Below are 12,565 nucleotides of genomic sequence, written 5' to 3'. Positions count from 1 at the left end.
CAGTACTGTATCTTGTTCGATATGCTCTTTGAGGTTGTATTATTAGCGTGAATTAATGCCAGCAGCTGCTCAGGCGATGTATCCCCTGTTACTACCTGCTGCTTTCTGCAGTGCTGCTGTAGTTTCTGAACAGGCTTGAGTTAGGTGGATAAAATACTTCTGCAGAATAGGGAACTAGTTTCAGGGGAGGAAGGGCATGGTCTATTGCATCAAGCAAAAGTCCATTTTTCTACTATTTTTCACTCACCTAAATCTGTGATCGTGGCACTCTACAGTTGTCCGTGTCTCTTCCAGGTAAGCAAAAGGATTTTTTTTTGTTCAGGAAGATGAGTGTTTTAGGAAATCTGATCCAGCTCTTTCCTGTTCTTGGGTGAGACATGAGTTTTGCAATTCAGTGAAATCTTCCTCTGGAGTTTGCTTAATTGGGTTCAAGGACTAAATGTTCCAGAAAAGATTGCAAGTGGTACATAGAGGAAAATTAGGACATTATAATGTGTTTCAGTTCATTTGGTGTTTGTTAGCCTTACTTTGACAGGTTAAAACAGCCTTCTGTTATCACACTGCCAAATATATGTTTGTAAGTTTTAAAAGTATGTATTGATTTATTCAGGTATTGATACAAATAATCTTAAATACTGGTGGAACTCTTCTAAGTAAACTGATAATTTTATGATACCTTTCCATATAGTATAAAACGAAACAGAAATAAAGTTAGCATTTGAATTATTTAACATGATACATTTTTATATATAAGCAAGTATGCAATAGGGAAATAATAGACTGTTGGATGCTGACCTGCAATTCAGCTATTTTTCTGCTGTGAGATATTAATATTTTAATATTCAGTATATATTTCCAAGTCAGATCCCAATGTTCATGTTTGATTTTTATTCACTTCTCACTCTGGTGCAGGCTTACTGATTTCAATTTCAGCTTCCTGAATAAGAAGCAAGTTGCAGTCAACATGGACTCGAGATCTCACCCTTGGGATCAGACTCATCTTTTTACCATACCCATGTTTACTGATTTTTGTTTCAGAAACTGCCCAATTTTGGGCCTTACCTGGAGCAACGCAAAAAGATAATAGCTGAGCACAAGATAAAACTGAAGGCACAGAACATGGCTGCTGAGCTTCCTGAGAAAAAACACTTTGTTCCGAAGAAACCCATTCCAGCAATCAAGGTAACAAAAATACATGCATAAGATGTGATAGGCAGTTGACATGCACAGTCATTTCTAGCAGTTTGAGTTGGTTATTACTGCTTTTAAGCTTGTTAGAGGGCATCAAAGACAACTCTTTATGCAGACTTTCTAGCTTTTAACCAAAATCGATGGGAAATGATTTGTGATGTACATGTTCAGGTATTTCCCTAATGTCATTTTTCAGAATGAAGATATTCAGGCAGTGGAACAGTAGTTGCAGATCAAGCAGGAGTGATGCCTTGAAGAACAAAGCAGAAGTATTTAGAATTTTTTTCAGCTTTTGAGTGCTACAGTATGAGCTGTTTTGCATGATACCTTTTGATTACATGCACTGTGCTAAATGCCTCCATCCCTCATGTAGGATCAATGCCAAAGGCTGGTGTTCAGTACCTATAAAAGCTGTGTCATAGGTTTAGAGATTGAACTTTTAAAGCTGGAGAATGTTTGTCTAAGTAGCTGATCCTCTGTCTACAATGAGTAAATGTCAAGGTAAAAATAAAACCTGTGACCCTTATCTACTGCATAATCCATACATTGAAGCTTTTCCCTTCCCTTAGGTAGTCAATAAATATCAATAAAATGAAACAGTATGAGCTAATTATTCTAGGTGTTCACTTTAGAGCTTACTTAAACGTCAAGTCTGAATAGGAAAAAGAATTTTTTTAAAAATCGAGATTCTCAAGGAGATCATTTATAAAGCAGTATGAAAATTATGTCTGTTGACTGTCTTCTTCATATATGGGAGAATATCAGATATCTACATGAGCAGACGTGTAAGAATTCTTGAAAAAATAAGGCCAAGCATAAAATAAAACATGAGCTGTGGCTCAGAAAACCACATAATTCCCAAGAGAATATTGCAGTTTACTGATACATCCAATATTCCAAGCTAACTGGTAGGATGGCAGAACCAGACAAGGAGAAATTTTGAATCATCTTCCTGTTTAATTTAATTAGTTTGCCACTTCTATAGACCTCTCTCAGGTTTTTGGATTGCTTATTTTGGTTTGTGTCACACTTTTGAACACCCCTCCCTTCCTCTTGTGCTTCTGTGTATATATATATATATATATACAAAAAGTTCCAAAGAACAGCAATCTACTCTTTTTTCCTCACTATGATGAGCATTTTCAAAGCTTGCTTGACCTCAGAGGTTTCATGGTTCTGTTCTCCTTGCAGGGGGAGTATTGATGTAGGGAAAAAGAGAAAGAAGAAGCAACAGCCAATAACTGCATTTTCAATGAGATGGCTTGCTTCTGAAAACAGCAGAAAATCAAAAAAACTGATAACTGTCCAAAAGCAAGTAAACTGAATTAAGGGAAAAGTTTAGCAAGAGGGAAAAACAGACATGAAGACCGGGGGAAAAAAAACCCAACACATTAAAAATTGAGATCAATAATTTATTATGCCTAACTCCAAGTAGAAAAGCAAAAAAAGACCCAAGTAGTAGGAGACGGATTAAAAAGAAGAAAAGAGAGCCCATTGTAGGGGAAGAGGAAAATGAATTCCCTCAAACACATTTGTTTACACAGATATTGAATACTTCTGAGTGGTGTCTGAGGAGCTTCTCAGCCAAAGAAGTCAGGGTATCATCTTGCTCACCCTGAAGCTCTTGCAAGAAGCCAGGCATTGCCAAAGCTGACTCCTGGCAGTCTGTCAGTCTGGCCATCTCTTTCTTGGGGAATGTGCTCGCCATAATGACAAACACAGCAGTGAGAGGTGTTGCACTGGGTTTGCATGGCCAGCTTTGACAGAGGAGGGGCTGCAGGGTGGCTGCTGTGAGAAGCTGCTGGAAGCTCCCCAGGGCCTGAGAGCCAGCTGCAGGACAGGCCCACCACTGGCCAAGGCCAAGCCCAGCAGCTGTGGCAGTGCCTCAGGGATAATGTCTTTTAAAAGGGGGAAAAAACAGTCACAGGGAGGAGTGAGAATATGGCCTCTTCAGGGATCTGCTTGATAGAGGACCATGAAATGAAGCCCTGGAGGCAAGAGGGGCCCAAGCAAGCTGGTAATAACCAAGGATCACCTCTTCCAAGCTCAGGAGTGATGCACCCCAACAAAGAGGAAGTCAGGGAAACATTCCCAGAGGCCTGCAGGGATGTACAGTAGGTCCTGGACAAACTCAGGCACAACAAAGAAGCCCTCAGAGAGTGACCAAGATGATCAAACAGAAGGAGCACTTTCCTATGAGACAGAGAGACTTGTGGTTGTTCAGCCTGAAAAAGAGAATGCTCTGGGGGCACTCTAGACTCCATTCCTCTACCTAAAGAAGAGATAGGGGCCCTTGAAAGAGCTATGAACTTTGGTTGTATTTTTGGGGGGTTGCTACAAATTTCCTGATGCCTCCCAAAAATTTCCTCATCCGTCTAATTGGCTGTTGGGTTGGTGATGTGTTATTCCAACATATATATAAATTCCACATGCTGTCAAATTGCCATTAATTTATCAATTTAAAATCCCTCTGTGATTATCCAAAATCTAATTTATTTTTGGATGTCTTTTCCCATGGCTTTTCTCTTTTTTTCCCCCTATTTTTCAATATTTATTGAAACTGCATATTTTGATTTTTGGCAGAGTTGTTTATTCTTTTCTCACTTGTCTGTAATATTAGAAATTGTGCTCCATGTGGCTGTGTGCCCTGGATCTTTTCTTTTCAGTTGCAGTTTTGTACAGCTCCCACAGATGTATTTGCCTACCTCAGGTTGCCTCCTTATTGCTTTAATTTTTCCTTACATGATCCCATGTTTTTCTTCCTAATAATTTAGTTCTTTGTCCTTCAGGGCCTATACCACAATATTCAGTCACCATTTATCTGCTTATTTTATTTCCTCCTTTTTTTATTCCGGAAGCCTGCCTGTAGAGATTGTTTGGTAGTTCAAACATTCTGGCATAGCTCTCTTAGCTAGGGCATGACATGCTGTTCCACCTGCTGGAAAAATATCCACAGACATCCTCAAGCTTAAATTCCTTTTGTTTGAAATTTTTTTCACCCTCGTTGGTACAGATACATTTGCATGGTCTTTTGCACACACAAATATGCAAGTCTTTTTTTGCTGATGTGTAAGTACCTGTCTAAAAGGCAGCACTGTGGGAGGCATTAGCCACATTTAGTCCAGTGCTGTGATAAATCTCTAAAAGCCTCTTGGGAGGTGAGGAATATTGAAGTAAGGACAGCTCTATTTTGCCACAACTGTTTTGTACCATTTGGATCCTTCCTGGCATGTATCTGTGTGTTTAACATGAGCAGTTTTACCTTGTGCTTGCTTGCCTGGAAAAGACCATATTGTAATCTTCATCATAAGTGTGGAGATGTTGCATATTTCAGGTGGAACTATGTATGTGTCTCCCATAATTTATGGGAGTCTAAGGCTGATTCTCCCAAGTATTTACTCAAACATGAATCACAGAAACAATCTCCCCTGCAATAGCCCATAGTGCTCTTCTTCTCCCTTCTCCCTTCTCCCTTCTCCCTTCTCCCTTCTCCCTTCTCCCTTCTCCCTTCTCCCTTCCTCTCCTCTCCTCTCCTCTCCTCTCCTCTCCTCTCCTCTCCTCTCCTCTCCTCTCCTCTCCTCTCCTCTCCTCTCCTCTCCTCTCCTCTCCTCTCCTCTCCTCTCCTCTCCTCTCCTCTCCTCTCCTCTCCTCTCCTCTCCTCTCCTCTCCTCTCCTCTCCTCTCCTCTCCTCTCCTCTCCTCTCCTCTCCTCTCCTCCCCTCCCCTCCCCTCCCCTCCCCTCCCCTCCCCTCCCCTCCCCTCCCCTCCCCTCCTCTCCCTCTCCCTCTTCCTCTTCCTCTTCCTCTTCCTCTTCCTCTTCTCTGGTTGTATTTCTGCCTGGTGTTACTCTGTCCTTAGTGCAGAATCTGGCACTTGGACTTGTTAAATTTCATCCCATTAATCATTGCCCAGTGCTCCAGGGCACTCTGCTTCTGTTGGTAATGCTGGAATGGCTGCATATTCCACATCATGGCTGATTAATTGGAACAGCACTGCAGTACTTATGGGGGCTAGTTTGCCTCTGATCAGGACAGTTCCATGAGCTGTCAGTGGTGTCTCCCACCCTGTTTTCTCTTTCTTTAATCTAGAATGTATCTGTTGGCAAGATCAGCAAAAGTTACTTACATTGATAAGCTGCTTGTCGAACTGCATTTTTTCACTGTGATAGTACCTGTTCATCTAGTTCTATAAAATACCTACAGGTTCCTTGGATTTTAATTTAGTTTAAATGAAAACTTGTATCAACTCTACAGTCTTCTGGTTCAAAGCTTTTCCTGAAACACACTCAAGCATATTAAACAACATCACAGCTAAACCAGAAAATTGACACACTTTGTTCTGCTAATGCTTTACCTTTTCTGAACATTGATCACTGTATTCCAGCCCTTTATTTTTTGCTCTGTTTAGCCACTTCATGACTAGTTAATTTCAGTGCTCTCTTGTGTCACAGGCCTCTGTGAGACACCTTGTCAAACATTAAAATTACTAGAGTTTTTGTTTTTTAAGAGTTTTTTTTAATTTATTACTTCATAGTCTTCATAAAAAATTGTGATAAATACAAGAAGCATAATTTTCATTATAGAAATCACATTGAATTGTGTCACAAAGGTTCATTTAAGTGGACAACACTCACAGGCAAGCAGTGTGAATTTTTTGGGATTATCCTGTGCACAGCCAATAATTGGACTCAATGTGAGTCCCTTCCAAATCAGGATATTGTGTGATATGGTATGATTCTATGATTTGAATTATTTTTTAAGGGCCACTTTATCTAGTATTGCAGCTGTAATACTGAAAACAAGGCTTAGAGGTCCTTAAAACCCAGAGTACCTTTAATAGCATTTTAAGTATTGGCAAAGTGTTTGTAATCTTTCGAGAAAAGTTAGTTTTATGTATTTTTTTAAGCTACTTTACTGTAAATTGACCATGGTCATGTACCCTCAGATTCTGGTGACTTTTTATTTTTTAATCCACAGGTTTATTTCTAACGTTTCTTCTTTTTATCTCTCGCTCCCTGACCATGCCTCACCTTTATTGCCACAAAAGATCAGGCGGAAGGCAGGTACCTCCCTGACGTGTGTTCCCTTTGACTTGCTGCATGGCATGCAGAACCTGTACTGTGTATGGTGTTCTAATCAGAGGCCTGTGATGTTCATCATCTCTAGAACACAGCATGGTCTTTTACAAAAGCATCTGTATGAAGATGAACACAGCACGTCTGCAAGGACCAGAGCTGAACCATGAATTGTATTTACAAATAGAGGTTCACTAATACGATGACTAATGAAAAGCTAATCATCATAAAATGTTTGATATATTAACATTAAAATGCACCTATTGTAGAATTGCAAAAATAATATCCTACTGAACAGATCTTCTCCTTGTTTATACTCAAACCCACATCTGCTTAGCTTAGTGACAAAAAGAATTTTTTTCTGTATTCATTAGTAACATACAACTAATGGATTCTGCTCTGATTCTCTCCATAGCAACTGAATTCCCTGACAATTCCAGTTGCAGGACTACATTCCTTTCCCAGATTTTTCAGTTATGTTGAGAAGAGGAGGAGAGCACAGTAGTAATCAAAAAGAGTACTCTAGGTCCCTGCTGTCACAGAGGTGCAGATTTAACTTCCAGTTTTGGAGGGTTTTTTGGTTGTTTTGTTTTGGGGGTTTGTTTGTTTGTTTTTAAATTGCGGCTGCTAATGCATAAGCCAGAAAGAACAGAGCTTGACTTTCAGAACCTGGCTTCTGTTTGCAAGTCTGGCAGTTGGGAAAAAAAAAAAAAAAAGAAAAATTAATCTGTAAACGGTGCAAATTTGATCTGGAGGCCATTGAACTATACCAAGTGTGGAATCCCATAGTGCCATTTTAGACAGTTGCTGCTTGGAGTGAAACTGCTTTAAACAGTGAAAGCTGATTATTTCTTGCTGCACTGTTTATTTTGTTCCAAGCATTTATGATTTGAGAAACCAAGAAGCTCTGAGATGCTGTAAAAGAGTGCACCTGCAGAACATCTTTTAAGTACCATTGCTTTTTTAGCCAATAATGTCTTGAAACTTTGCAAATGAATAAATATACAGTCTTTGTTTGAGATAAAGAAGTGATTAAAAGACACAACACCAATGAGTGTAAATGAGTAGTAAATCATTGACACAGTCTTTTGAAATCACTTTCAGGCCTCTGAAGTGCCATCATTCTCCCTATTTGGGATTCTAAGTCCCCAAAAGTGTATTTTTGTGAGCTGTGAGAAGTGAGGCTTGGTTAAAAATGCAGAAATCACCATGCCTTATGCATTGTTTTTGTTATTCCCTTTGTAAGTTTGTACCTGGAAAAATCAATTTTGATCATGTTTCAAGCAACCATTTCCTGAGCTATCTAATGCTACCCTACACCTTGGACTGTCTCCCCCATCTCCTCCAGCTGTTTCCCGGAAGGGCATTAACCACCTCACTCTTTCCTATTTAAAAAGCCTCTTCTAATTTCTAGCTTTGAATTTATTCATGGCTGGCTTACAATTGTGTGTTCTTGTGCCAACATTTTCATTTAACTTAAATAGCCCTTTTTCCTCCCTGATGTATATATATAGAGAGAGACTTTATATTCCTGCTCTGCCATCAGCTTCCTAGGCTAAACATCTTGTAAGGTTCTTGTTGTCTTCTCTCATAAGCAAGACACTCCATTCCATGGTTACTGGAGTAGTACATCTCTGCAACCCACTTGAGCTCTGTGGGTTTTGTTAACATCCAAACAATATTTAAAGAATATAAATATGAATCCAGAACCTCCCTGAGAAAATGACCTATGCTTTTTTAACATTTTAACATGCTTTTTAGACTGAAAAACTCTTCACTATCAGGAATCTCCCCCTGCTGATACTTTTGCAACACAGGCAGGCAGTGGAAAGCCACTCAATTGTATCTTGTGCAGGTTTTACATAATTTCTTTACATTCTTGAGCACACATCTCATACTTGCAGGCAATGTGGATTTGTGGCAGTGGAATGTTTGGGGGCTGTATGCACACAAGAGAGGCTCAAGGATAGTTAGCATTGCTGGGGCCAGCAGATCACACAAAAACATGTGTATTTTGAAACCTGTAGCAGGTGCAAAATTCAAGACTTGTCAAAAGACAAGCCTACATGAGAGCTGAAACAAACTGGAACTGAAGTCTACCACTACAGTATTTCAGCTGACTCAGAAGACTGCAGACACCTGAAAACTGTTGTACATCCAGTAAATCTGTGAATGTTTCTGATTAAGAACTGGAAATGAAAAGATGGGAGTGTAAGCAGTTCCTAGATCATCACATTTGATTTAGTTACCATAGTTCATCAGTGGAGTCACAGTAAAGGGCTTCGAGTTGAAGTCTGGTTCTAGTAAAATGCATTAGCTGAAACACTTCCATAGTAGTTAATTGACCTTTTACAATAGTTTAAGCAAACAGATTTTACTTCAAATTTGCAGTGATTTTGGACCATGCACAAAATCAGCTTGCACAGCTCGAGTGATGAGTGGTAACTCATTAAGCTGTGATAACTTGCGCACAGTCATCTGTCCACACTCCTCATGCTGCCTTTAGCAATGTGCCATAGCTGTTTTATGCTGAAAGAGCATTAATGTTCTCTGCAGGTTGCTGAGAAGAACTGGAAGTCTTTTAGTATTGAATGAATGCAACCAAGGTATTTCTCATGGCAGCAACTGTGGGGTTTGGCAGAGAGAAAACATTTGAGTGTTTCTGGAACAAGGAAATAGTACAATTTGCCAGTCTTTCTTCCTGGGCATAGGATTTGGTTGAATTTTCCAGCTCAACAGTCACTAGGTGAAACTTCATAGATGCTAATACTGCATCCAGTGAACAAAGAAATTTGTCTCTTTGCATAAAGATACTATTGTACAAGTACTGAAGACCAGGTAGACCTCATTCTTTCAAACTGGTGCTGGGTTTTCAAGTTCTTAGCAGACTAGGAAGAGAAGGTTGGACTCATTTCTGCATGTAGTTTATGTAGCAGAGCTTTCCTTTGTGGTGTATGCTGTGCTGGCATACACCTTTTGCAGCACTGATGTGTAAGGTTGATGCAGCAAGTTCCTACTTGTGAAGTTAACAGATCTTGCAGGATTAGACCCAGAGCTTACTTCTGTGCAGTATTTGCAATAAATTGATGATCATGTCATTTGTGCACCTTGCTAAAGAGAGAAGAGCTATTGTTGTTCTCTCTCAGTTTTTTTTTTTTCCTTGCTGTGAGTTCTTAAATCTGTGCTAGTGAGAAATTACCAAAGATGATCTGATTAGAGCATGTGACTCCTGTTTACATTCCATTTTGTTCCTTGAAGTTTCACCCAATCATGGCAAAACAACAGCACATGCAAAATCAAGTACTAAATGTGTAACCTATTTGTAGAACATGTTTGTACACAATGTGTACTTCTAGTACTGTTCAAAATGTGCCTGTATGAAGAATGCTTTGTATTTTACAGAGGGTATGAAGGTCAGCCATGTGGAAATTTATAAGAAAAATCCTAACCATCATCAAAATGCATGGCCAAATCTTCCTTGTTGAAGTACTGAGAGCTCTCCAGTGCAGCTGTGGAGACTGCCTAGGTATCTTATAAACAAGTCAATAACTTTTTTTTTCTTCCCCCTAGGATGTAATTGGAAAAGCACTGCAGTATATTGGAACATATGGTGATCTGTGCAACACAGAGCAAGTTGTGGCTCTGATTGACGAGGAAATGTGTATCAACTGTGGCAAATGCTACATGACCTGTAATGATTCTGGCTACCAGGTAAGAGCACAGCTGTAATTAGCAGAAAGGCACCATGAGTTATCTTTCTGCTGCTGGGAAGAAAGAATTCACCTTCTGTTAATGAGCAGGTGGTAAAAACAGATGCCCAAAATGTTGAATTCAAAGCCCATCATGCTCCCAGGCTCTGGCTCACAAACCCTGCCCAGGCAGGGCTGGTCCTGGGGGCTGCACAGACCACGTCACTGTCACAGGGCCCTGGCTGCAACTGGGGCTCTTTGTAAGCGGCAGAAATGAAGAAGCCCCAAGTTGAATGGCAGTAAATGTAGCTCTTGATGGTTTTCAGGTTAATGAGGGAGAAAGGGAAGAACATATCCCTTCCCACCAACTGGGAGACATGGGCTGGTCTTATTGCCAAATGTTTTTTAAGAATCCCAGTTCTTGTTCCCTCGGAGTACCCAAACTAATTCAGGTTTCAGGCAGATGGGGTTTTGTTTTGATCTTGATTGGGTTACAAATCCTTTCTCCAGGATAACTGCCAGGGTTTTCTGAGCAGCAGGTTGAAGCTTGCAGAAATCATTGTGACCAGAAAATGGCCCAATTTTGAGCTGAGGCACCTATTTGCAGCAAAGTATTTTTGATTGCTCAATATGGTAGCAAGCTGTATGAAATATATCAGCATGTCTAGGTGCCATTCCATGCCATGCACACTGGAACTGATGGACTGGTCTGCAGTAAAAAAGACAGTACAGGAGGATTCATTTTCTTTAAGAAAATCAAAATATGGTCTAGCATAACTTTCATGGAATTCAATATGCAGCAAACAGTAATTTCTACATGGGTGTTTCCATACATCTTAGTCTGAGAAGAGCTTGTCAAAAACAAATACTTTAATTGAGCACCAAGTGTCCTCTGGACACTGTGAGTTTTTGTTTGTCTGGAATTCAGTCTAACCAATAATAGGTCTGATGACTTGAACTACATAAAGTCACAGAAAGAAGTCTTCCATTGCAAATCAACTGCATTTGAAACAAGTATGTCAGATCAAAGGTTTTTCCCTCTGATAAAAGAAAATTAATGGTTTTTTTTCTAAAAATAGATTACTACAGTAGCCTTTTAACTGTCTGAATTTCTTCTTGACATTGCAATCTTCACCTTTCCCCTTACATCAGATTTATCAGGAGAATTGTATTTTTCATATAGCCCTTAGAGAGCAAAATATTGGATTTAGATTTAGTAAATTTTATTTTCTGTAACTGGAAATAAAAATCAGCACCGAAAGAACCAAAGTTTAAACCCTCAGAATGTTTTCTAAGCACAAAAAGAAAAATGAAAGAAAAATGCTTTTTCCTTATTTAATTAAGGAAATTGAAAATAAATTAATTGAACAGAATTGCAAAGGAATTCTTAATTGCAAATAAGTCAACAACAGCCCCCCTCACTTCAAAACAGCATCTGCTTTATGCTTCCCTTTGTTTCAGAAATACCCATGCTGCTCTACGCAGCTGTCACCTTGTATGACTCCAGCAGAAAAGCTTTCCTTAATTTAAAGTCAGCACTGTAGTCCTGACTTGCTCTGCCTCTTTGAACTCCCTTTCAAGATGTGCATTGTTGTTAGGGAGAGAGAAAGAAAGGAGTCCTCCTTAAATACTCACAAGCCAGAGCTCTCTTTGTGCTCAAGCTGAAGTAAAACTCAGAGATCCAGAGCAGTTACTACAGACTCCGTGCCCTTGCTGGTTGCTACAGCAACTTCTGTGCCTTCCTAGTCCTGAAACCCCAAATGCCTCAAATCTGCCTTAGGAGCCAAGCCGCAGCAGCACCAGTACATCCCATCACCCCCTGCCTCCCCCAGCGCTGACAGTGCTCAGGGAGATTTGCTAAGGCACTGCTTGTTTGTCAGAGTTCAACTTTCAGGTCTCATTTTCCCTCCTAAACTCTTCAAAGTGGATATTCAGTGTTGCTGGTGGTTTTTTAAATTTTTTCCTTCTCTAGTCTTGCTTCTTAGATATTGACATTTTGTGGTTTCGTGAAGCTTTTGTTTTTGCTTTTAATTGCCATTTCCATTATAACCAGGAGCTTATATCATTGAGGCAGCAACTGTTATTTCACATTCAAATACACTTATCACCCTAATTGGTAATGAGGATTCACTGCATGGAATGTGAGAACTAAAGCAAGCTCTGCCTGCCCCAAACTCTGATATGCCCTTCAAAGATTTGCAAAGAAAAGTAATCACACAAGGCACAATAAGCTGTGTTTTTCTCTGCTGTGTATTTATTAGATTGTTTATGCTGTGCTGAGAATAAAAGTCAAAAGAATGCCTTGTGATGGGCATTGTGCTGAAGCTGTGCAGGTGTGGTCTGGTGTCTCCTCTAAACCAATAACCCCAGCACATTGCTAGCTTAGGAAATATCTCCTTTACACCAAGGAGAAATACCCTCTGGGAGTTTAAATATCGTGGAGGAAACGCCTCCTTTTGTAACCAGCCCCTGTGGCCCGTGAGCTTTGGCCGAGGTGTGATTTGGCCCACCTCTGTAATTCCAGTGTCTGGAGAGGGGCTTTGTTCCCTGCCAGTGGAGCCGTTGCTGTAGCTGCGGTGCAGACTCACAGCGAGGTGTCTCGCAGCGCTGCA

The 12,565-nt window shown here is 40.1% G+C and overlaps 1 protein-coding gene across 6 annotated transcripts in view; it reads left to right on the top strand.

Annotated features, from left to right (window-relative positions):
* Positions 1-12,565, top strand: part of DPYD (dihydropyrimidine dehydrogenase) — a 329,803-nt gene that overhangs the window by 315,755 nt on the left and 1,483 nt on the right. For 3 of the 6 annotated variants that reach the window (XM_074546150.1, XM_074546149.1, XM_026790513.2), the window contains 3 exons: positions 1,039-1,182; positions 6,237-6,248; positions 9,835-9,975. In XM_074546150.1, coding sequence (XP_074402251.1) covers positions 1,039-1,182; positions 6,237-6,248; positions 9,835-9,975 — 297 coding nt within the window. Of the gene's footprint in view, positions 1-1,038; positions 1,183-6,236; positions 6,253-9,834; positions 9,976-12,565 lie in introns of those variants that run through there. The other 3 variants (XR_012581360.1, XM_074546148.1, XM_074546151.1) reach the window with 3 other exon arrangements.

Source organism: Zonotrichia albicollis, chromosome 8, assembly GCF_047830755.1.
Source record: "Zonotrichia albicollis isolate bZonAlb1 chromosome 8, bZonAlb1.hap1, whole genome shotgun sequence".
Taxonomy (NCBI): Eukaryota; Metazoa; Chordata; class Aves; order Passeriformes; family Passerellidae; genus Zonotrichia; species Zonotrichia albicollis.
Note: the sequence above shows the minus strand (reverse complement) of the source record. Positions and strands in the feature narration are given on the sequence as shown.